Source organism: Poecilia mexicana, unplaced genomic scaffold, assembly GCF_051168715.1.
Source record: "Poecilia mexicana isolate PSO_F unplaced genomic scaffold, ASM5116871v1 scaffold_11, whole genome shotgun sequence".
Classification (NCBI taxonomy): Eukaryota; Metazoa; Chordata; class Actinopteri; order Cyprinodontiformes; family Poeciliidae; genus Poecilia; species Poecilia mexicana.
Window position 1 is genome coordinate 11,772,767 of NW_028263380.1, and position 24,562 is coordinate 11,797,328.

Genomic DNA, 24,562 nt, shown 5'->3' on the forward strand with positions numbered 1-24,562 from the left:
TCTCAACTTTCATTAATATTTCTGAAAGATTTCAAGGACAAAATGATTCATCTGAGCTTTAACAGAGAATGTTATCATTTCCAGCCGAAATACAATCAAGCTGCAAGACCATCAGCTGTAGTCTGAAAATGTATTCGCTGGGGCAAGAGCAAAAAGTAGCGGCCCTTTTAAACAATGTTTAATTGTATTTGAAAAGGCTAAAACATTAAAAGATGGATTAGCACATCTATACAAAAGGAAAACGTTGCTAACTTCATTGTCTGCAGATTCTGCAGATTCAAATACACGCTGCTGGATTCTGAAAGCAAAACAGCAACCTGCACAATTGCCCGTGTTTTTACAACGACCATTGATCGAACGTGAGCACACCTCGTCTTCCCTCGAAGACGTCGTTGATCTCTTTGAGCAGCAGAGCCATGTCACAGAGCTGGGAGTCCCAGGCCTCGCAGAACACCTCCAGGTTCTCCTTAGCAATCTTACTGGACGGATGAAGGGCCAGCGTCTGGGCAGCGGAGATGATCTAAGAGAGTGAAGAAATGCCATGATGTAACTTTTGCTGTTACGGTGATCAGCTGAAATGCACAAGGAAGCCTTTTAGTGATCGGAGCCAACTTATTTTCGTCTTGAACGCAGAAATAAAATCTCTTTCCTGAATTGTGAACACGCCACGGCAAGCGCCTCTGAAAACCCTCTCCGTTGTGGAAGTTGTTACTGATTGAGGAAGACTCAGAGCTAGCTATTTTCAGTATTTGAAACATTTTTTTTAATTAAGTGAGAGGAAGTGCATAAATTGTAAGTTAAGCTTGGCTCCCCTCCCTTAGTTCATGTATAAAAACAAAAAGTATTAAAAAAAAGTAAATTCTTAGGTTTCTGATTAATAATGTTACAATTTCACCTTATCTCATTCTCAAGAGCCCATATTGTGTATCGCTACGTCTCCTGAGCTGCATGCTTTGTTATACCCCTCACCTACATGCATCCAACACATCCGCCGCCTACCATGTTGTATTTAATTGCCAATTACCCTCTGGGCCACCCCTGCATTAGCCTAAGCGGACACAGACGGATATCACCAGCCCTGGCCTGTATACCACGGCATTATCGATTGGGTGACCCTTGAACTTAGGAGCTGAGTCATTACTGCAGCCTCGTGTGGAGCCTGACATTAGCACCGTGGGACAGGAACAGTCCACACTGCTGGATAATTACTGCCACAAATGGTTTTCAAGAGCAAATATAATTAGATATGTGATAGGCGAACAGCATGTTCTGACCGGATGTGAGGCACAGAGAGGAGAAGGGAAACATGTCTGCGTCTTTTCCTCACCAAAACAATAAGTGATCATTTGAGTTAATCCCATAAAGCAAAGTGTTAAATGTACAATGGATTGTTTAAACAGAGACGAAACGAGCTTCTTTCTACAGTCGCAGCCACATCGCACCGAGATATAACACAACATCATAACGCACGGGGAGGTTTGTTACCCTACCTGTGGACCAATGACATGAAAGGTCTCCTCTGCGTGTATACAGGTAATCTCTAACGGCTCTGTCCCCGACACATGGCACAACAGTCTGCATGTCTGGAAACAAACAAGAGATTTTATCTCTTATTCGTCATAATAAATAGTTTATTAGTGAGGCAATGTAAGTACACCCTATTTTGTGTTCTGAGGCTTTAATAATTAGGGCGTAATGAATAGTTTTTATTCTTCCTATGTAAGTGAAATGTAATCTGGACATATGTGGGAAAAATAATTATCCCCACCCCCAAAAAAAGAGCTGGTTGAGCCACTTGGCTACTGTGTCCTATGCTACACCATGACACTGCAAAAAATAGTTTGTTTGTTTTTTTAAGTTTAAATGAATGAAGTGGGTTTTGGTTGCAATCTAGATACACAGGAACAAGGAGGAAATGGCTCTTTAGATTGTAAGAAATGCTGACTGGTGAAACAGGGAGATGTGGATTACCAATTACATTTAATGTAACGTTTTAATGCATTTTTACAATATGGAGAATATACAGAAATTTGCTCTACACCAATGAGTCATTAAAACAATGAGTCAGACAAATACAATCCTAACTGCAACTTTCCGTGGAAACAAGAGTTTCCCCTCTGCTGCTGACCCCACCCACCTCCACCAGCTGCTCCTTCTGCTCGGTGAGCGTCCGCGAATACTCCGCCACGGCCTCCAGGTTCCCTTCGGCGCCGGCGGCTTTGAGGGCCCTCAGAGGCAGATGCTCGCCGTGAGCTTTCAGCAAGTCGGAGGCGCGGCCCACCGCCACCTTATGGAGCTGGGCGGCGGGGAATCGAGAGGACAAACAGCGGCGTGTGAGAGAAAACGAGAGAGAGACGAACTCGCCTGGCTTCTGGTTTTAAAGAAAGCCGAGACGGAGAGACGGTGCAGAAGTGACAGGGAGATGACAGGAGCGGAAGAGGTGAAGCGTGGAAATATTAGAAAGAGAGGAGCCGAGCTACAGGCGCTGAGCAGCTCACGTCTCTGTGTCTGCGAGGGTCTTTAGCTTCAGAGGCAGACTGCCGCTCACCTCTCGTCTCAGGTCACCGATGCTCTGGCACGTCTTCAGGATGGCCACCTCCAGCTCCTCTGTGGCCTCTTTGGCATGGACAGACTGCTGCTGTGACGACGGGACACAGAGGAGGATAAACATGCGACACAAATACAAACACCTAGATGTTGATCTCATAGTTCAAAACAAAAAAAATAAAAAAATAAAAATTAAATAGCGAACATATGTGAAACACAAAAGGCCCGAAGCACTTCAGTCTGTAATTCCGTCCGACGAGTTAACTGAAGCCGAATTACGTAATCTACAAATACCACGCAATTTTCTAAATTTTAGAGAGGCCGTTGAAATAAAAACCGAAGCTAAAGCCATCATTCACAGTCTTAAACCTGGGCAGTATGATAACATGCAAATATTATCCTTTTATCGTATAAGCACTGCAGCAGCCCAGCCTTTTCAAGTCTCCGCACGACCTTCAATTGGGGGGGATTAGATGAGGCTCTACAGTACAATTATGCAGCTGCGGGCTCTCTGTGCACACTGCTAGAAGTTTACAGAGAGGAAAAAAGCTGTGGCATGAAGGCTCATCGCATTTCGCAAGTCTGTCGCTTTTTGAGACCAAGGAGACTTCTGGTGACTGCAACGGAAAACTACGTTCCGTTTCTGTGTTGGCTGACTGAGCTTTGGTAAGAAAAAAAAAAAAAAAAAATATATATATATATATATATATATATACACACACACACACATATTATTATTCAGGTGGGTTACTGTGCGAGGAGGCTAATGAAGAGTGCGTGAAAGGATGCTGTGCTTCCGTCGATATCAGTCTGCAAGCCGAACGCACCGACAGCTTCCGCAGGAAAATGACGTGTGAAAAAAATGTAAATAAAGCATTCTGCACATTTTTAGTTTTCATTCACAAAACCATTAAATGAGAAGTAGTGGGACACTCAGCGAGGATGGTAAAAAGCTTAGGTTCAGTTCAAAACCGTAATCTAAGAGTCTAGAGGCCAAGAAGGTGTAAAATTGTCTTATTTTGATTTTTGAGTGGACATGCACTTATCAGTCGGTTCCGTCAACGATCTAAACTCCTAAGCAATCAATTGCAGAACAAAAACTATTCAACTTGTAAAAAGGACTTAATCTGGAAAAATAAATAAAAATTTTTTTATAAATTGCCCAAAATATATTCCAATAAAAACTTTGATCCTATAATAGGAAAACGATTCAGCTAAACTTTACCAGACCTTTAAAGACTGTAGAAAGCCTGTCTTATTTAGGGTGTGTGAAAAAGAATGTTAATAAGAACAGCTTTTTCTTCCACTCCTAAAGCGACGCAAGTTGTTTACCAGAAACACTCTGCATCCTCCGCTTGAAAGCTAATAGAAAACTCATTATGGTTCAACAGGCGCATCGACTCTGTTGCTTATTACTGCTGTGAAATGTGGACAAAACGGAAAGAGCCCTTGTTGTGCATAGATACATGCGAGTTATCTGCAGCAACACCGCATAACTCGACGTCACCATCGGTCTGTTGGCAGATGATGAAAAAATGTCACCAGGTTCCAAAAGAGATTGGTTGGGACTGAGTTCATATTACTCAATTGGCGTCCAGTGAGTTTGAAAGAAAGTGATACTGAATGAATTTTTCATTGCAAAGTTGGAACTGAAAGATGGAGAACAAACTAAACTTGAATTTGAATACACAGATTTAGTAGGAAAAGAAACTACACTGTTCTGTCTTCCCACTATGCCCAATTTGTTTTGTTTTTTTATTCATTTGTGCTGTAACAGGGATAGATAAGCAAACATTATATGTTGTGACCAAACAGAACAAAACGTCCCATTTCAAAGTTGCCGATAAGCATCGTTATTATTCAAGAAAAAAATATTCTGTACATCGAAGAGACAAAAAAAACAAAAAAAAAACGAATCTTTGTGAAAGAGCTACGTGTCCTATAAGAAATGGCATAAACCAACATACACACACAAAAAAGAGCATTATACTGACAATCAAATATGGTGGCAGTGGTTAAGGCACAACTTTAAACAGCCAATTCGTACTCAAAAACCAAGGCTGCTGAATTACAGTAATTTAGCAAGAAACAGTGGGACAAAATTCCTCCAAATTGACTCGCAAAAGACTCCCAGGTGTAGTGGGTGCTTGATGAAGAGCAATTACTTTTCCACAAAGAGCCAGGTTGGTTTTGGGTAACTTTGTTTCCTTAAATTCAATTATCATTTGAAAGCTGCCTTAGCATTTTCTCTGGTTATTTTTGACACACAAAGTCATCTATTTACCAAACAGAAAAAAAAAACAAATGTGCAGGGGGCAAATGTTTTCATGGCAAAGACTAGATATGTACTGTGGTCCAGATTCTCACCTCTGCCCATTCTGTTTAAAAAAAACCAAACAAAAAAAAAACAAAACAGCCTTTTCGTCTGGTTCACAGGTCCTAGCATCTTTTGACTCACGGTTGTCCTTTCTTGTTGTTAGCAACAGAGAAAATAGGAAAACTGCAACAATTGTTTAAGTGCAACAGATACTTTATACATTTACAAGTTGTCCCCATATTTGTGGAGGGTAAAGTAAGTTTGATAACATGTTTCATTTTTTTTAAATAACCTCTTATGAAGAAATCTGACTGATTCTGTCCACCGACTGACGCATTTCGTTCCCATCAGTAGCAACAAGGCCCCGTTTCATCCGACTGAACGCACTTGTTGTGCGTTTTCAGTCGTCCAAATCATAATTACGCAAACGCGTTTTCCCCTCACTCGGTTTCGCGCTGCTTTCCAAACACCTCTGCAGGTACGAACGCGAAGCCTGCGCCAACGTACCGCCTCGATCCAGGCGTGCACCAGCTGCTGGGTCTCCTGGCGGGCCAGCTGGCACACGCCGAGGATGGCCTGCCGCTGCTCGTGACTGGTGTAGGGCGAGTCGGTGAAGTCCTCGGTGCGCTCCACCAGCGTCTCCAGCTGACCGGCCACGAACTGCGGCGTCGAAGAGTGCAGGTTCTCTCTGAGGCACTCGACGCTGCACTGCAGAGCGGGGAGCAAGAGCAGGGTTGTTATTTCAATAACATGAATAAATAGGGCGCTTTTGTGTAAAAACAGACACTTTTTTTTTTTTAAACTTATGTTAAAAAAAAATAATAAATCAACCTTTACACACTACTTCTTACTAAAAAAAAAACAACACAACTAAAGCTAATGCACTCCCTCACCCTGCTCTTTTCCATTTTTTTTAATTTCTCTTTCTTCAACAAAGAGCTCATTTTAAGAGCATCTGCTTACATGCTGAATGATGATCAGTTTACATAACTTTTACTAAAGTTAGCCATTAAAACGCTGTGAACCCTGAATTAAAAGCAACGGCAATCTCAAGGCCTGTCATTAAATACTTTCCCTCTTTGAGGAGCTCCCCTCAAAGTGCTTTCTCGCAGGTTCGCTTCTTTCATCTTCCAGCGGAGAGAGCGGATCAGCAAAGTGCATCGGAGGGCTTCTGTGGCGATTTACACGACCGCATTGACAGAATTACAAAGCGAGAACGTACGCGTCGCAGTTCTGATGGGTCGAGTGAGTCTCATCTGAAGCTTCGACAAACAACGAATGCAAGAGTACCGGTAGTTACTCTGCAACCGCAAGTCTGCCTCAACTTTCCCCCGGCCGAGTTTCCGACCACAAACTTCAACGTATTTTACTGGGATTTTATGTTAGAAAATGCTTCTACAAATTACAATCTGAAAACTGTGGCAAATATTTGTATTCAGTTTCCGTGAGGAAAAAACAAAAACAAAAAAAAACGCCTTTCACGGGAAATCTTTCGGGGCATGTCTCTACCGGTTTTGTGCATCTGGAGACTGAAACTTTTACCCGGTATCCTTCGTCAAACAGCTCAAGCTCACTCAGACTGGATGGAGAGAATCTGTGTGCATCAAATTTCCAAGTCTTGCAACAGAGTTAGGTTTCCATATGAACCGTGACAGGAACACTGCAGCAAAACAGAAATGCTTTGATCTAATCCACTCCCGTGTAGCTCTGGCGCCATGTTCGCTGTTGTTGTCCTGCTGAAAGGTGAATCTCCTGCCCACCTCTAACTGCCTTTCCTCCAGTGTTGCCGGGATGCTTCGGCAAGGGGTAAATGTTTTTCAAAAACATCTTTATTCTACGTTAATTTTCCAGGATGTCCCACCTGAGCTGTGCCTCTCTGCAGCTCCTCCAGCGTTACCATAGGCTAGCTAGGCTGCTTTTCTGATTGAATAGACATCCTAAGCTGACCAGTCTTGGTAGTTTCACGGTTTTAGCATTTCTTCTCTTTCCATATGATGGATTGAACAATGCTTTGTGGGATGCTGCTGTTGGAACCTCAGGATTCTGTTTTGCAACCAAACTGCGTTTTTCAAACTTCTCCACAGCTTTATTCCCTGACCAAACATGTGTTCCTTGGTCTTTGCGATGCTTCGATCATCGATATTCTCTATCAAAAATCTGAGATCTCTAGAGAATAGCTGTGTCGATATTTATATCGACGCAATCAGCTGCACCAGGGACAGCGTAAGAAAAAACGTGGTAGGAATCAAGTGTGTGCCACACTTTTAAGATCTTTATTTGCAAAGAATCTCGAAAACCTTGTTTTGCCCCACTTCTCTCATTGCAAAGTGTGGAAAATGTCAGTGTATATACATACGAACGCATTTGCGAGTCACTGTTTAATTCAAAAGTCAGGATAGTGTCTTTTCCAACCAATCAGATATCGGCCGAGCGACGTGAGGCTCGTTTCTTCGCAACAAAATGTTATTCTACCTTGAAGTCTTTGATGCTGTTGTAGATACTAGTAGGGAGGACCTTGTTCTCCCCACAGCTCCGCGCCTCGGTCACTATCTCGATGACCTGCTCCAGGGCACAGCGCATTCGGTGGAACACGGCGTCTTTGTTGATCCTCGCCGACTCGCAGTCCGGGTGCCTGAGGCAAGTCTGCGGAGGGGGTTGGATGTGAAATGTCAATCCCATGTACCCTCTTCGTCTCTCTCTCTTTTTTATTTCTCTTTTACTTAATGTGTCTCAACTCAATTACCGCACAGACCCAAGCATGTCGGAAACCTTGAAATTGAAGGGAGGTTTTAATTTTGAAGCTGGACTTGATCAATAACGAATGACCCGGGGTCAGCGTTACCTTGGAGGCCGTGAGGAGCATCATGGTGCATTTCTCCAGCACTGCCCGGGCTGCTGCCATTCGCGCCTTCTTCTTCTCGTCTTTCAAGTCCTACAGCACAAATACACACACACACACACACACACACACACACACACACACACACACACAATGAAAACGGATGCCTTTACTTTAGTAAACACTTCTTACAACTCTCAGGGTGTCCAAGGGATATGAGGCATAAAAAGGATCCTGCTCGGTCACCCACATCTAATCAGGATTTTTCTGCAGGTTACACATGTGCAGCTTTGTGGGTTATCTTTCTTCTTTCTTTCTTTTTTTTTTTTAAGAGACATTACCAGAATATAAAAAAGAAACCCTGCTTGTGTCACCCTGCATGGATTCTACATGGGAGATGCGCAGACCGAATTCTACAGACACGGGATTTGAAAACGCCAGCTGAATCAACTCCTCTGCAGGCACTTTGCCACAGATTACAAAGACGATGTGATTATCCGTCATTATTTTTGCCTCTCTGCTCATCTGCTTTCAATAGCTGAAGATGTTTTTTTTTTTTCTTAAAAAAAAAAAAAGAAAGAAAAAGACACGTGCCTTTCCATGCGTGAACATGGGGAGTGAATGAGAGGGTGTAAATACGACAACAACAAAAAAAAGTGGCAAATGAGAAGAGGAAGCGTTGGGAGCGACGTGACGTGCGTTTCAAAAACCTGAGGCCCCCGATGAAATTCAGACAGATGGATGGCGGATCCTCCCTCCCTGTCTGAATAACGCAGCCGCCGCATTTCACGTCGACTTCCGCAGGCAAAGCGCTTTAGCTGCAGAGGCTGAACGTATGCATCAAAGTGGGATTAGCAGTCCTCTGACAGCACAAAAGTTTAGAACCCCCCCCCCCTTCAAGTCGGAGGGTGTTTTTCGAAGCACTGAGTGCAATGTTTTGTTTTGCAAATGTGCTGCAATGTGGCTGATGGAATGCGGCACGAGAAAGCACAGGTCAGCTCCTTTCGAGACCGAATCGTGATGTAAATATTCTTTGAGGAGCGTGAGTCACAGCTGACCTGTGAGCTGCTTCTAAAGACTGGCGATGCAAAATAAATATGGATAAGTAGAGAAACTTTGCAGAAAGAAGCCAGTCTCATTCAATTGTTCAGATATTTTTAAAATATGTAAATATTTCATGGTTGGATTATTGACTTTTTTTTTTTTTTCTTTCCCCCAGAGTGTGCTGCACTTCACTATGCAGACACTGCAGTTTTCAAAGTCCAGTGTTATCACATAAGATATAAATTTATGAAAAGCCCAGTTTGGCGCGCGGCATTCACAACGAGGAGGAAACTAAAGGGTTTTTCAGACTTCACTTAAAATACTTGATAGGGTTTTCTTGATTAAAAGAGCATGAATGTAATGTTAATAATTGCATTGCTCACTCACATTCTGTCTGTCTCCCGTGAGGTGAGCGAACTCCACCATCTCGTTGCCAAACTGGCTGAAAATCTGCACAAACTCCTGGAAGGTGCTGACTCTTTCCAGTTTGTCAAGCGTTACAAGAACCTGAAAGAAGCAAAAATGATCAGAGGTGAGATGATTAGTCGGTATGCGTCTCGGTATGCGTATTTATTAGCAGAGGCGGTTTCAAAACGGTGGAGGACAGATTATCCAATGCTCGCATAGTAACAAATGATCAAGATTAAAATGTGGACCGTGGATGTGCTTTGCGAAAGCGTAAACAGCTGTGGAAACATATTTCACGTTTTGTCCCATCGCAACCACAAAATTCTGCTTTTAACTAGAAATTTGTGTAACAGATCAACGCGAGGTGGCTCCTAATGGTAAATTAGAAAGAAAAGGATCACAAAAAAACCAAACACAGGATTAAGTACTAAGCACACCTTTACAGCTGCGTAACACAGCATCACGACTATGAATGAGCCATCAATTTAATTCAGGCATGTTTGAAAGGTTTTGCATCCAAAGTTTCAGGACACTCTCAATGCATATTCATGTGTTGAAATGAAAAACGTGAAAATACAATTTAGAATCTGTGGCCAGCCTCTCAAAACATTTACGTCTACTGACACCGTCCACCCAATCTCAGTGAGCTTTGAATTGAGCGAATTCACCGCTGCTTGGCAAAAATATTCAAAATCTGACATCATTTTCTCTCCACTTTAGAATCATGTACAACTTTGCGTTGCGTTGTCACATGCATCCTGAGAAAAAAATACATTGAAGTTAGCGGCGGAAACCTGAAAATGGAAAAAAAATCCCGACAAGGTTATCTTGCAAGGATCTGTATTATATTTATATTTTTCATTTTAATTGCATGTCTTCCCCTTCTCTCTCCTCCATACTTCCTGTCCATTTACTGTTAAATAAAGGCCACTACACACTAAAAAAAAAAAAAAATCAAGTTAAACAGCCTAAAACCTCTACTTTGGAAAAACAACAGTCTAGTAAGTTAGTCGTTGAAGATTTGCAAGCCGGCAGGAACAACACAGCGGCAGCGGCAGCAACAGCTTTTATCTGTGCTGTATAAAGAGGAGGAAGAGATCTAATTGTGTTTGCCAGTAATGGAGAACAGAGGGCCGTCGACTGTCTGTCCGAACAAAGCAAACCGGTCGTGATTAGGCCCCTGTTTCCATTCTTGGCCCAGTCTGAAGCGACATCCATATCACACCGTCTGGCTAAGAGCACAGCCAGATATAAGAGAGAGAGAGAGAGAGAGAGAGAGAGAGAGACAGAGAGAGAGAGAGAGAGAGAGAGACAGACAGAGAGAGAGAGAGACAGACAGAGAGAGAGTGAGACGGTCCCTGGTCGGGTGTTTTCATGTGGTCACTAAAAGTGCCGCTTCCCTTCAATTACATCCAGGGTATTCTTTCAAAGGGGGGGCCACTGTTTACTCATCAGGAAGATAAAGGACTCAGGAGTGTTTTCCTTGTGCGTGTGACTGAGTGATTTGCAGATGTTGTTCAAGGCAGGCGCGTCTCATTTCGGCCAGCTTTACCTTATTGCGTGACGTGATTATCTGTTTGATGACGATGCGATCGGCAAGGACGAGGACTTTAGTGACCGACGAGAGGAGCAGGCGGGCGGCCTTTACCATCCCAGTCCTGTCACTGAACACCGTGACACGCCCGTCTGTCTGAGGCTGCATGGCTGACCCCACGTCTGTCAGCTGGGCTATGGCATCGCCTAAGAAACAATGACAGAGGTCGAACCAGGTCCACTGACAAGAACAGAAATTTATTTGTTCCTCCTCAGAGGTGTGAATTTTCAACTTATAATACGTAACTTTGTAATTAGTTTGTCGTGTTGTTGAACAAGTATTGTAATGTTTTAAATGCATACATTTTCAGGTGAATCTTGGTAAATAGACTATCTGAGAACCAGGCCTCCATAACCTAGTCTCTGGGATATTGATTTAAAAAAAAAGGGTAAAATTAAGTTGTATCTGAAAAGAGACAGTCACCTCATGTTTGTAGCTATCCTTGTTGTTTGCACACTTTTTTCCACCACACATTTTCCGTCCACTCAACTTCCCATTATTTTGCTTTTAGTGGGGTGCTTTATACGTAGGCCAGTTTATTAATTATATATTTTAATTCTTTGAGAAACTGAACTTTGGGTTTTCATTGCCTGTAACCCGTTACCATCAACATTACAGAAATACTATAGAAACGTATCCCTCTCTGTGGTGAATTAATACAATATAACTTTCACTTTTTGAGTCGCATCATATATATATATATATATATATATATATATATATATATATATTCAAAACTGAGCTAGAGAGCGTTCTAGAGACACTGGTCTTATCTCGCGTCTCTCTTTTCTGAAGTGTGTAATCTTACAAAGCGAACTGAATTTAGTTTCCAAAGCAGTAACTGGCAAGAGAAAAATGAAGAATTAATTTTTTTCTGATCATAGTTAAAATATATTATATTATTATATCTTACATAAAATCCAGCAAGAAAGTTTTAATGAAACGTGCATTTCTGTCTGAATGTCCCCGGCCTTACTTTTGCACAATCATATCATGTCACATATGCATCAGTCCGAGAGTGAATCTAAACCGAACTGATCTAAGGTTTGTACATTAACTTCATTGCACCTCAGTACATTCATATGAAAAGGACATTCAGGTTGAGATGAGAGCCGAATGCTTTAGCTCATCAGGAGGCATACTAAACCACAAACCTACTTTGTAGTGCAGAGCGATTTTGCAGTTCATAATTTTGCACTTCTCTAGGGCTTTGCAAAATAAAATGATAAAAAAGAAAAAACTTTAAACTTCAAAACTACAATGGAACTTTTGAGTCGCAAGATGAGACATTCTTCCTGCATTCCTTATCAAAACTGTGCTGCGAGACAGCTTTTGATTTATAAGTTGGCGCAGTAGCACTTTCAGACTGCTAACTTATGAAGCCAGTCACTAAGATTAGGAGATCAACATCTGTCATCATAAATAACTTTAGAACTCGGATGACAAGTCGTCTCTTAGGGGGCAAAAAGTGAATGCATAAATGCTGTGGAAACATTATTTTTTTTCCTTACTATCTTCTTTACTGTGTTTTTGTGCTGCGAAAGCAGAACGAGAGCTGGCTGAGATTCTCAAACATGCAATCTGGGCAGAGAGAGCCTTAAGGTTTCCAGGATATGGAGCCTCTTTGTTTTTCCCCGATATCATGAGATCTGGATCTGTAACAGGAAGGAAAATACAGAAACCTCCACACTTTAGTAAGCTGGCAAGATAAAAGATGTAAACGGTTGCCAATAGTCGTCTAAACTTTTTAACTATTGATCCGGCTTCAGATAAGGACAGGTGTAGGTGAGTAGTTATTTTTGTGGCCATTATCCAGATTACAAAGATCAATCATCTCTGCCTTATTTTTTAAAAGTTCTCTGCCTTTTTTTTTTTTTTAAATTCATATTTTTTTGTCTTGCCCATTTTGAAGAGTAGCTCAGAGAAGAAATCATGAACTGTGATGACGACTTAAACATTCCTATGAACTCTGACAAAACAAAAAATAAATACGCATTTAAAAATATGTACCCTGACATGTCACTGTTTACCCCGCTTAACAGGGGTATTAATGTCAAAAGGTTGTACTTTCTAAAATTATGAGATTATCTCTTTTTTTTCCTAATAAAAGAATACGTTGCTTTAAGGATTTCTGCATATTTAGCTGTATAAATCAATACTTCTTAGTGCCTTCTCTGTTGCATCACACAATTACGTTGAATTTTCTGCCAGCCGCCTCCTAGGGGTGGTTTTGCAGGTACTTTGAAGTCTGAATCTCCAAATTCAGATTCAGATGAAATCTACGATAGCTCCCCCGCCCCCAATCCAATATAGCTTCAGGCAGCAGCACATACAAAACGCAGTAAGCGTGGTAGAAATAAAATGTTTACGTCGTCTTCTACGGGGTCTGTATTAAACCAGTTACACGTGTTGCAATGTGCATCACCATTTGTAAGCATGTTAATTTAATGCTTGAAGGCATAGAGTGAAGAGAAATACACCATTATTCACCTTTCTTAGCTTTTTGGCACATAGAGCTATGTAAATATACTGGTTATGTAACGTGCAGACTAAACAAAGTTTAATTGGATTTAATATCATTCCCAGGTCAAAATTCTGGACTCCAGGATTAATGCACCCTTAGTTTAAAATCAGTTCTCTGGGGGAAACCAATGGAGCTGTGTGAGGCAACATTGTTATGTAATGCTATGCCAGTCTATTGCTCCCCACCTCTGGGAGTACATTTACAATAACAGAGCCAACTTGACCCAAACAAAACTGCATGCTTTGTGGAGACAATTTTTCATGCCGAAAACTTCAAAGCTAAGGAAAAAGCTTGTGAATATGCCAACTAAACTGAAATTTATAAACAACCGATCAAATTTCTCCAGGGATTCACAGCTTCCCTTTTTTTTTTCTTGTTTCTCTTTCCATATTTTTTATCCTAAACAAAAAAAAAAGAAAAAGAAAAAGAAAAAACTTTAGTTGCTTCCAATAAAGAGAAAACAGACTTTGGAATCAGATTGCGGAGTAGAGTCTGAAAAGGAAAAAAAAAAAAGCTCTGATAGCGAGAGGGTGAGGACACAGGCTCTGACATCACGTAATGCAGTTCAATTCTCTTCCAGGTCTGGCTGGTCCTTTTCAGGAAGCAGCCCGGACAAAATGATTGTATCTGACATGCTGCTATTCGCAGCCAGCTCTGCTAACAAGTTAAACTTTGTGGCCGGGCTCAGAGGAGATCCTGTCTGAGTTCCTTGACTGTGCTGTAGTAGTGAGCGAAAACACAGTCAGCATATCATATCATATCATATCACAGTCAGCACTCCATATGTAGAACATGGCATCCTTTCTGCAGGACACCAAATCTCACTAGTTATACCAATCAAGAGTCCAAATATTTGACTGGATACATAAAGTGGAAAATGCTTTTTTTTTTTTTTTTCATTTTCTAATGCAGTTTGTATTTTAGTTCAACTTTACTCTTATTATAATGATAATTGCAAAGAAAGGCTCAGATAGACAGATCAAATAAACATCAATCCCTTGCTAACTACCTCTTCTCCCCCCCGCTGACTGTTTAAAAGATAAAAAAAAAAAAAAAGAACAAAGCTTATGCCTTTTGATCATACAAGACGTTTAGAAGTCGGGTGGCAGGAACAAAAACAAAAGTTATAATGAGCAATGGTTTAAAGTTTTTTCAGGGCCAACCCAAAGGCAGAACTCTGAATGGATCATTGTGAAAACTGGAGTAAATTAGTCACAGCAGGCAGAAAAACATGCATGTGTTTTAACGCATGCACGAACAGTCAGCTTCACCTATGCACACACAGACTCACGAGAACATTTCCTCATCAGCCGACTCAACTCCTCCCGACAGCAGCCTCTTTGTTAGAGTTTTAGCCGTCATAACAAATCAGCGGTGTGAGAGGACTAAATGCTTTTTCTACACTGGCTGGTTCCCCCCGCGTTAACCTATTGTTACAATGTTGGGTTTAAAATCTTTAGCCACTGAGACACTGTTTGCCCCCAACTGGAAGAAACGTCACACCGTTTCCAGCTTAAAAGGGCAGATTAAGAAATGTTGCACCTAAATTTGAAGTTTGCAAAACCTAAACCATGAATCTTCTTCCCGAGGTGTTGGCACAAATGCTAACCTGTGTTTTCTAACCATAATAGTGGCTCATTTTTCCAAAAAATGTAATAACGTAGCAAACAAAGCTTTGTTTAAAAGGCCCCTCAGTCTTTACCTTGAAATGTATCCCATATGTAACTACTGTACAAATAGGACTTGCAAAGACATTGGACTTGGGAAATTTTTTCAGAGTATGTGAAGATAAGTACTTACCAAAAATGGGGTAAAATTATTTTTGCCCACTTTATTAGACTAAGTACAACATCCATAAGACTGAGCCACATTTTTAAAAGTTGACTTATTTAGTTCCTTGCTGGGACTACACAAAAACATACTCTGGACAGGATAAATTTGTATTGGAGTGCAAATGTTTTTTAAAGGAAGTAGAAAAATGGTAAGACAGGAAGAGGCGACACCATGCATAGAGTGGGTAAGTGTAGTGATTGCCAAACTTTTTGTCCTTGTAGCTTCCCTTTTCGTACCACCTCACCTTCCTGCTGGCATCCATGTACATCCCTGTACACACAAGGGTCCCCTGTGCTTGTGTGTGTGTGTGTGTACAACTACAAAAGAAAAACTCAAAGTGATTTATTTTTTTTTATTTTTTTTGCTTCTTATAGAAAGACATGACGTTCTAAGAAAATAATGATTCCTCTTCACCTTTCTGCATATTTAGAACATATTGATCATCAGATAAACCTGGAGGCCACAGATCTTTTCAACAGGCGGAGAAATGTGAAGAACATTGTGCAGAACAATGTGCAGCCTGACGGGTGTTTTTCCTTCTTTTTTTTTTTTTTCAAAATTAAAGTTTACATGGAAACCTAACCTGACAACTGCACTAGATAATAAACATCAGTTTATGAACATTAGCGAAACGGGACCCACATATTTACACAAGATGCTGTAAGTCCATCCATAACTGTGCACATCATGACCTTGACTTTTTTTTTTTTTTTACTTAAGAAAAAAAAAAAAACAATCTGGCTTGCTAATCCCAACGTAACATTTTTCTAAGTCATTACACTACTTTGTAAACCACATGCAAGCCAGTACACGGCATAACCTTGCTGATATAATTGCAGTGAATGAATATGTGTACAAGTTAATATTAAAATATTTCTAATTTATAAAACACTTTCTATGGAAAATTATGTGTTAACACAATCTACCCAATCAGGTGTGAACTAAACTTTTGATAATCTTTTATTCTGGGTTTATTATAATGCATTACCCATGTAAACGCACCCTGCAGCTGTTTTTTCATCCCCAACTCAATAACCACAATGTCTTCATTATTTTCTAGATGTGACGAAAGATTTGACAATGACTTTAAAGATATTTTTCGCATTTTTCGTCACTGCCATGTAGCAGGAATCAAATGTTTACTTGTTTTGATGATGTGAATGGCAATTTATTTTCTTTCAGTTTTGCATAATTTTTTTAGAGTTACTGTTTTATAAATGTAATCATTAACCTGGACTCTGCCAAGAGATTGCCTAAACTCTAAGGGGCAAACAAAATATTAACAAAAGGCTTTTCGCCAAAAGGATTTTGGTGCAAATACAGCAAATTAACCAAACATGACTTTCGACAAGTCTTTACAATAGGAGCTTTAAAAAAATAAATATTTGGGTCATCCTAATACAGAAAAACTTTCTTTAGACAATCTGCCTGATTCATTTAGGATGATGCTAAATCTGTCAATTTCTGCCTCCCATACGTGTTTCTGATGAGACAGGAACAAAATGCACTTAACAGCTGCTTTGTATAAACTCGACTTTAAAAAGAGACATCCAATACAAATGCTTTGGGGTTTTTTCCCCCTCAATTTAAATCTAACAGGTTGATATTTCTTCAGGTAACAACCATTGTCCAATAACCTTCAATTATAGCCCATTATCCATGTAAAGGCAGATTAATTTCCTCTTCTACACAACACCCCAGGGTGCTGCAGCTGTTTCCCTCCCTACCCCACCCCCGCCCCCCGCCTCGCCTTCATCCCCAACTCAATAACCACAATGTCTTTAGAGCACTCTGGAGGTCTTCTGGTGTAATACCGGGTGACAGCTCGGTTGTCCAGACTAATCGAAATTTGCTAAAATTTGATAACACTGAAGCCTGAAGGTGACGTGTCTAAAGCTTTATGAAACTGTCACACTTTGGCTTAGCAAAACACTGATGAGCAACTCTTAGCTTACCGAAAGGTCTGCTCAGCACAAACTGTCCAGAAAAGCCCCGAAATCTCATAAAGCCTTTTTGTGCTTACAACAAAAAGATAGAGCGTTATCTAAAAAAAGACACTCATGTTAGTATTGGGGTTTTTTTTCTGCAGAGCAAAGTGTAATTTTGAAGCAAAGCAGGAAAAATGTCCACCGTTTTATGAAGTATAAAACACACAATTTAGATAAAATGTTAAGCACCTGCGAAGGTGCAGCTAAAGGATTCCTACCTGCTCTGCGTGCTTCAAAGCACGCCTGACCCATTTCATCCTTCAGCTCCTGGTTTTCTGAGGCAATGGCCTCCCCAACGGCGACAAAACGCCCCACTGCCACGCTCACTGCCTGACCCACGCGGTGAATCGCTGCCGACGTCCGCTCAGACTTCTTTGGCCTGTCTTTGTGGTTTATCAGCGTCGTGATCTGCAGAAATTTAAGGAGAAAGACAAAAAAGAAATGAGGGTTTTGGTTTTTTTCTATTAAAATAAGGGTTGGAGGTTTATTTTGAACAGAAAAAGCTGCTCAGTGCTACATGCATTTGGACAGTTCGGTGGAATACTGCTCTTAAATCAGCGATCCATTCTCTTGTAGGGTATCAATATTTGCTGTACATTTTGTAGGAGTAAATAAGGAATGAAAGTCATAAAGAAAAGCAAACAAGGAATGAAAAAGACAAAGTAAATACTGAAGGACCCAAGAATTTATGTCATATAACTATGAAGAAAAATTACAAATATTCAAAGCAGCTGTTCTTGGCTCCATATTTAACACTGTAGGTAAATACAGTGTTTAAAATATTACATTTTTAATCTTTTAGAAAAAGAGATTTGCACACGAGCAATTATATCAAATAGCATCTCAACAAAAAAAAAAAAAAACAGCTAAAATGACAGACATTTTTTAGGGTTTCCTATTCAGTGCAGTCTAATCCAGGACAAGTAAGTGGAAACACACTGAAATACGTCCTCTTGGTAACACGTATCAGTTATAAATAGATAAAGGGAGTCATTAAATATTTATTGGCTGTGTCTCCTTCTCTCCAGCTGTTGTTATTGAGTGTATGAATGGGGTGTGTGTATGTTATAAATCATTTAGTCCTTTAGGAGGTGGGTGGTCCTTTTAATTGGAATATGACTGCAGGTGGGCCCACGAGGGGAATCGGTGACAACAAATTGTCCGTACACAACAACACATTTTAAAGACCGGTCCTTGTTGAACCCCGATGTGTCTGGAGCAACTTCTTGATTTGTCGTGGTCTTAAAAAGTCAAAAGGTACCAAATCCATAAGACCTTTATACAGTCCATGTTGGTCAAACTAAGTTTCAGAGAATCAACAGAGATTTCTTGAATGTACGTATTGTTGTGCGCCGTCGGTCAGCACTGTATGACGGTCAAAGGGAGAGAAATTATTTTAATCTAGTTAAAAGCACTGATTGAAAGTTACAGTCATGACTTATCAGAAGAGCACCACCTACTGGCCGACTGGCAGCAAAGTTCTCAGATGTGTGGGGGGAAAAAAACATGCAGGCCTATCTTCCCATGAACTAAACCTACCAGACTTTATACTAAAGCACAGCTTGAACAAATAAGTCAACATTAACTTACCAGGCTCCCAAACATATTGGGTAAAAAGGTTAAGTATGGCAGTAAATAACTAAAACAAGTGCTTTTACTGTAGCCCTATAAATGTAGCTGGCAATAATGTGTATTTTTTTTGGTGCAGATTTCTTCTGCTGGTCAATTTGAAGTGTGCAGATAGTCTCTTACACACTGATTCTCTCAGCCTATTGGCATGTCTGGGTGAAGCTGTAAGAAAGATTTCACATAAATGTGGCTTCCTTTGTGTGAATGACAGAATGCTGTCACCTCACAAACTGGTAAAATAATTTTCAGGGCAAATCTCACGTCAGCAAAGGACCTACGTAAAATCAATTCCTTAAGATGCTACTTTTTCTTTCTAAGTCTATTATCACTGCATCCTATCCACAGTAGCATCTTTATACAGACTGTTGGTGCCAGGGAGAGTACAAAGGGCACCAGCGGGTTTATGTTTAAGAGAGAAAGGGAGCGACTGAAAAACCTGCTGCACTTCACCATTTTCATGCTCTTTTTGTCTAAAAACACAAGTTGTTACATGTCACACAGCTTTTTATGCTTTTAGTTCTACAGTCTGCAGCAACATGACAACGTATCCTAAAGTGCACATTAGACTCTTCTTTTAATCAAGTAATATTTTGCGTGTCTTTCACATCTTCTGTTTCTGAATAGCTTTTTACTGCAAGGCATGAATTTTTAACAAATTGAGCACGGAAACATATATTCTAGCTGCTGGTTCCTGTCTCCAGCAGTCACTGAGTGAGAAACAGGAAACGCATCAACATATTCAAAGGATGGATGGATGGATGGATGGATGGATGTTTGAATATTCCACAAACATGGAATACCCCATCAAGAAACATAATTGCACTAACATTTTAAGCAAAAGTAAGACCTGGAGGCTCTCCTCCAATATAAATAAAGGAATGATGTTGAATTGACCTGTAAAGTATTTTGAGTCCTGGATGCATTTATTCAGCCATGCATGCACGCCTGAAGGCAGAAAAGGAATGTGAAATTTGGGATGTATGAGGGAAGGAGGAGGAAAAATAAAGTGAGGAGAGGGAGAAAAAAGTGGCACCAAAAGGCAATAAAATGAAAAAGTTAAACCAAGAGACTCCTGAGAACTAATTTCTCTTTAAGGAAAAGTTATTGAACAGTAGTGGTCACTGTGATTAATGCCCACTATCCTGTATGTCTTAGATGATTTTAGATACGTCTCAGCTTGAGCTCAAATTTAGCTGTCCACAAAAATGCCAGTACTGCCTGCATGAGGATGTGATCTGCGAGGGCAGCAGATAATGTCTTTTATGTGAAACAGGCATGATTCCATAGACAGAACCTAACCAGTGGTGGGCATATAAAGTGGTAACGAGAGGAAAGAAAGTTTTCCAAGAGGGAGAACAGAGAGCAGAAAGAAAGCACCCTGGGATTACCTCCGTTATGGGATTACTAGGTTTGGTACATTTAACTGGGCCAGGCAAACAGGAACAGAGCCGGGTGGAGAAAACATAATATTGATACAGTGCAATGACACCGGGGAGGGCTTTTTGTGTATGAGCATTCGTCAGTGGAACTTTGTGGAAAGGTGAAAAGTGCACATTCCTTTTACATATGCCAGTGGGGAGGGGGGACTCATTTAAAATGTTAACTTCTGAAAATAATTAACACCCCTCTGAACCTTTTAGGAACTAAATAACTTTTCTTTTTTTTTTTTATCAACCAGACATTAGCAACACAATTACATTTTGAGGGCAAACATATTACAGTAAGACTGAAAATTGATGAGCACAACACATGATTTGTCTTCTAAAGTTAAAAGGTTTGTACAGAAAAAACAAAAATACAACATGCTATAAACTTTTCTGCCTCGTGCTTCTGTGGCAGTTTTATCAAGGTTTGTAACTTTTCAAATTTAGACTTAAAACTTTTATTTCAACCCCTTTTCTACTAACCTTCACAATCTCTCCATCTACTTTGGTATTCAACCAGTCAATACCAAACAATTGAGCTCTCATCTCTTTGTTGTGCATAATAAGGAAGACAATTACAAGGCCATAAGAAAAAAAACCTCAATGCGCCTCACTGTGAATAACAATACGCTAACCAATTCCACCCACTGGTTAGCAGGAAATTTAGGCCAGTAACTCCAGGACACAGTGACTGACTATAAATCTGAGAGCAACAAAAGGTGGAAACATTTGTGGCTGCCTCCCATGGCTACAGATTCAGTTTCACTGAATGGCCGTGCTAAGAGAAAGTCCGACGTTATCAGAATCACCCTGTCCCGCGGTCCAGATTTATTTGCCACCGTTCTCATTCTTAATTTTTTTTTTTTTTTTGACATGCGGGTAATTTGATTGCGTAAACAACTTTTTTCCTCTAAACATAATTTCTGAGCAGACTTTTCTTCTCCGTTTGACATAGTTGTTGCAGTTGTGTCATTTTGAGAACTGCAAAGAATCCCTTTTCTAACAAGAGGTGGCTAGGGAGAAAAAAAGAAGAAAAAAAAAACTGCGTCAGTTCGAACGAGCTGAACCGAGAGGCCCACTGGGACTTTTATTAAACACACATTGTAGATGTTCATTACAATAATTGCTTGTTTGGTGAGTCCTGTGTTGGCCTGCTTGCTCGTCTCATTTGTTTCACTGATTGCCGTTAAACTCTGCTTGGCTCACAGACAGACTTGACGAGTAAAGCGCTGGGAGCTGTATTTCTCCAAGAGCAGAAAGGCTAAATCTGAAGTAAAACTCTAAAGAAATGGAAGGATGTCCTCACATGTGAGAATGAGGGAATGTCAAGCAAAGTAACATTACTCCGTCCAAGCTGACAAGATCACTAAATTTTTTTTTTGTCCTAGTTGAATCCACACAAGGAAAATACCAAGATGTCACCCGTTGATGAAAAATGACAGCTTTCGGCAATTTTCAGTCCCGACTCGCAGCAACAAAACAATTTGATCAATTACGCTGAAGGACAGTGGAGGTTTCCACTGAGAGGACAAAACTTATTTACCTACCTTCAGACCCAAAGGCAACTATCATAGTGATCTGGACACACATGCAGGCTGATCACCTGTGAGCCTGGTGCGTCAACGCCGTCGGGGCGTCATGGCACTGGCGCAGTAATTCATGCAAGAGGACGCCTAGGATTTGTGCCTAGAACTTCTGTTTTTTGATCGGTCTAGTGTGTGATATTCTAATTTTCCAAGAAACTCATTTTTGGATCTTTACATTGTAAACCAAAAATAAATAAAAGCTTAAAATATTTCTACTTTATGTTTAAAAAACCTCTGCAAAATAAGCCTATTACTTCCTGAAGTGACTGGCAAGAAAAATTGCACTTTTACACAATATTCTAACTATTGAGATGTTCTAGTATATGTTAAAGTTCAGAGAAAAATCCGCAAGTCAAGGCTGAACAGAAACTAGAGGCATATTTTTTTTGTTGTTGTTTGTAGATAACATTTTGCAGCAGCAGAGAAGGGTTTGGGGAAAAAAATCATTGAGCTCAAGAGAATAACATGAGAAATGTAACACCTTGGTCATGTTTGTTGAAAAGCCCAAACTTGCAGTGAAGTTTTTCCAGAAAAATCTTTGTGTGTGTGTGTGTGTGTGTGTGTGTGTGTGTGTGCGCGCTTTGTGAGAAAAGACAAAAAAAAAAAAATCCCTGCTTGTCACCGTAGACAAGCAGTGAATCACTTAGTTAAACAGAACAGAAAATACTTTCAGATCTTATTTCAGTCTGTTACAACACAAAGGGATCATTGTTGCAACCCCAAAGAAAAACATTTCAGAAAATTAACAGCGAAACTGAATTTAAGGCATTTAACAAATGGATGTAAATAACATGAAGAAAAAAACAAAAAGAAAAAAAAAAAGAAGATGCTGCAAATATTTGCCTCGACCATGTAGGTTTGTCCAAAAATGGTTCCCAGACAGTATTAGCATCTCTTTATCTGAGCCGTGGCATCCTTGACAAAAAGCCAAGTTTCTGTTTAGCCTTTATTCACGTAGTGAGATACATGACGAGCTGTTCACCGGGGGCCATGTGTGTGGGAAGCAAAACAAAACACGCAAGGAAAGCTGCTCTGAACATGCACTTTAATAAGAGAGTAAATTCCCAGCAAACTGGCTGCGAGGAGAATGCAGTTCAATCTTGCGCTGGTCGATAGCCAGACTCTAGAATATAAGGAGATGAAAAGGGAGGGGAAAACATTGTCGGTGAGAGCGGATGAGATAACGTGAAATAAGGAGGGGATTAAAAGGGAAAAAAAAAAAAGAGGACACTGTTCTTCTACTGAATGCCTCTCTACTTTGTTTTGTGTCTGTATCACTGAATTGTTTTCTTTTCCAACTTTCTGGAAACTTCTCCCTCCTACTTCTCCTCCTCACTGTGCAGTTGAGGGTCCAAGTTCACCCACAGAGCTAAGCTGCTGCAGTACAGTACAGTGTGATACAGCAGCAGCTTGCAGCATTTAAGCTGCATTCTTCAGGGAGCAGGGTAAAACCCTGCGTAGAGGAGAGTAGAAATATATAAAACCAACATTACCTCATCTTTCAAAAACGTATAGCAGGCCTTCAAGCTCTTTCATTCTAATTTTAGCTGCAAAATGCACTGCAGATGCTGAAAACAAACTGAGAAATTAACCCGAATGAGCAAAGCCACTTTTCTGGAGACCACTTGGTAATTATCATAAAAAAAAAAAAAAAAAAAAGAAGAAGCTTTAGTCCAGCAGCCAATTAAAACGAATATTTTGCAGCGATAAGTCGTGTCCTCAAATTAAGGAAGTGCTCATTTTATGCTCTTTCAGTTGCCCATAAACAATGGAAAGAGTTGCTGAGTCTGAAAAAAGTTTACAGGGAACCGGGTTACATTAAGCCACAAAACTGCATCTCACTGTCGCTCCGAGCGAAACCACATCCATGCGTCACATGTCGAGGCGCGTGTGCTAGTCTCTGGAAGTGAAACTAATGTGTCAATAAGTTAATTTGAGTTTGGTGTGCTGCATCTTTATTCTACCTTTATTTGGCCAAAGAGCTGTAAGAGAAGTGTTCATTTAAAATAAATTTGCTGGCAACAAGTCAATCAGTGCAGGTACAACCATTAATCTTAGAATGTAGCTCATGCGCCAAAGGTTGGTTGGAGTAAGGAATATTAAGTCTGAATACCAAGAAATCATCAAAGATTTTAAAAACGTGTAATGCATTTGAATTTCTCCATACTCCTTTTCTACAACTTTCAAGAAGTGAAAGTTTGTATAGTCGATACATTTGATCATTATGTTGAGAAATAAACTGGAGCATTTTACAAAAAAGCAATCGTATCACCCAAAAAGTGTTATGGTCTGGGGTTGGATAACTTCCTGTAATTGAAGGAACCATTAACCCTTCACAGGGGCGCCATATTGTTTCTCCCCCATTAGCATATTTAGCAGTGAGTGAATGAGGTTGATTGACACCGCTAAGGCCCTCCCTCCTGGTTCTGATTGGTTGTTTTGGCTGGAACGTTGCATTACTTTATCCAGTAATAGTAGTTCAGGGAGGAGGTGAAGGAGATTGATTTTTTTTTCACAGATTATCTGTCTCATAACAAACTGTCACGACGTGGTGACAGCTTTAACAAATATGGAGAAAATATGTTTTTTTTTTTTATTAAAGTTATGTACTGCAGTTTGAATGAAATACAGCTACATAGCATTTTTTGAGAAGTCTGGATTGCTTTATGTGTATTTTGCATGTTGCCTATGACTGTTGCTTGTGGGGAGAGATATTTCAGTAATAGGAAAAAAATGTAAGCAACCTACTTACATTCTGTATGTGAACTGTTGTATGTAAAATTCATGAGCAGTAAATATTGTCCTAGTATCAGTATATGACCACAGAAA

The 24,562-nt window shown here is 40.3% G+C and overlaps 1 protein-coding gene across 3 annotated transcripts in view; it reads right to left on the reverse strand.

Annotated features, from left to right (window-relative positions):
- Positions 1 to 24,562, reverse strand: part of ctnnal1 (catenin (cadherin-associated protein), alpha-like 1) — a 59,913-nt gene that overhangs the window by 8,515 nt on the left and 26,836 nt on the right. For 2 of the 3 annotated variants that reach the window (XM_088010202.1, XM_014995172.2), the window contains exons 2-11: positions 17,313 to 17,502; positions 10,708 to 10,895; positions 9,135 to 9,254; positions 7,707 to 7,796; positions 7,337 to 7,507; positions 5,372 to 5,572; positions 2,549 to 2,638; positions 2,138 to 2,296; positions 1,491 to 1,583; positions 370 to 520 (exon numbers count right to left, since the gene is read on the reverse strand). In XM_088010202.1, coding sequence (XP_087866328.1) covers positions 370 to 520; positions 1,491 to 1,583; positions 2,138 to 2,296; positions 2,549 to 2,638; positions 5,372 to 5,572; positions 7,337 to 7,507; positions 7,707 to 7,796; positions 9,135 to 9,254; positions 10,708 to 10,895; positions 17,313 to 17,502 — 1,453 coding nt within the window. The remainder of the gene's footprint in view (positions 1 to 369; positions 521 to 1,490; positions 1,584 to 2,137; positions 2,297 to 2,548; positions 2,639 to 5,371; positions 5,573 to 7,336; positions 7,508 to 7,706; positions 7,797 to 9,134; positions 9,255 to 10,707; positions 10,896 to 17,312; positions 17,503 to 24,562) is intronic. The other variant, XM_014995173.2, reaches the window with a different exon arrangement.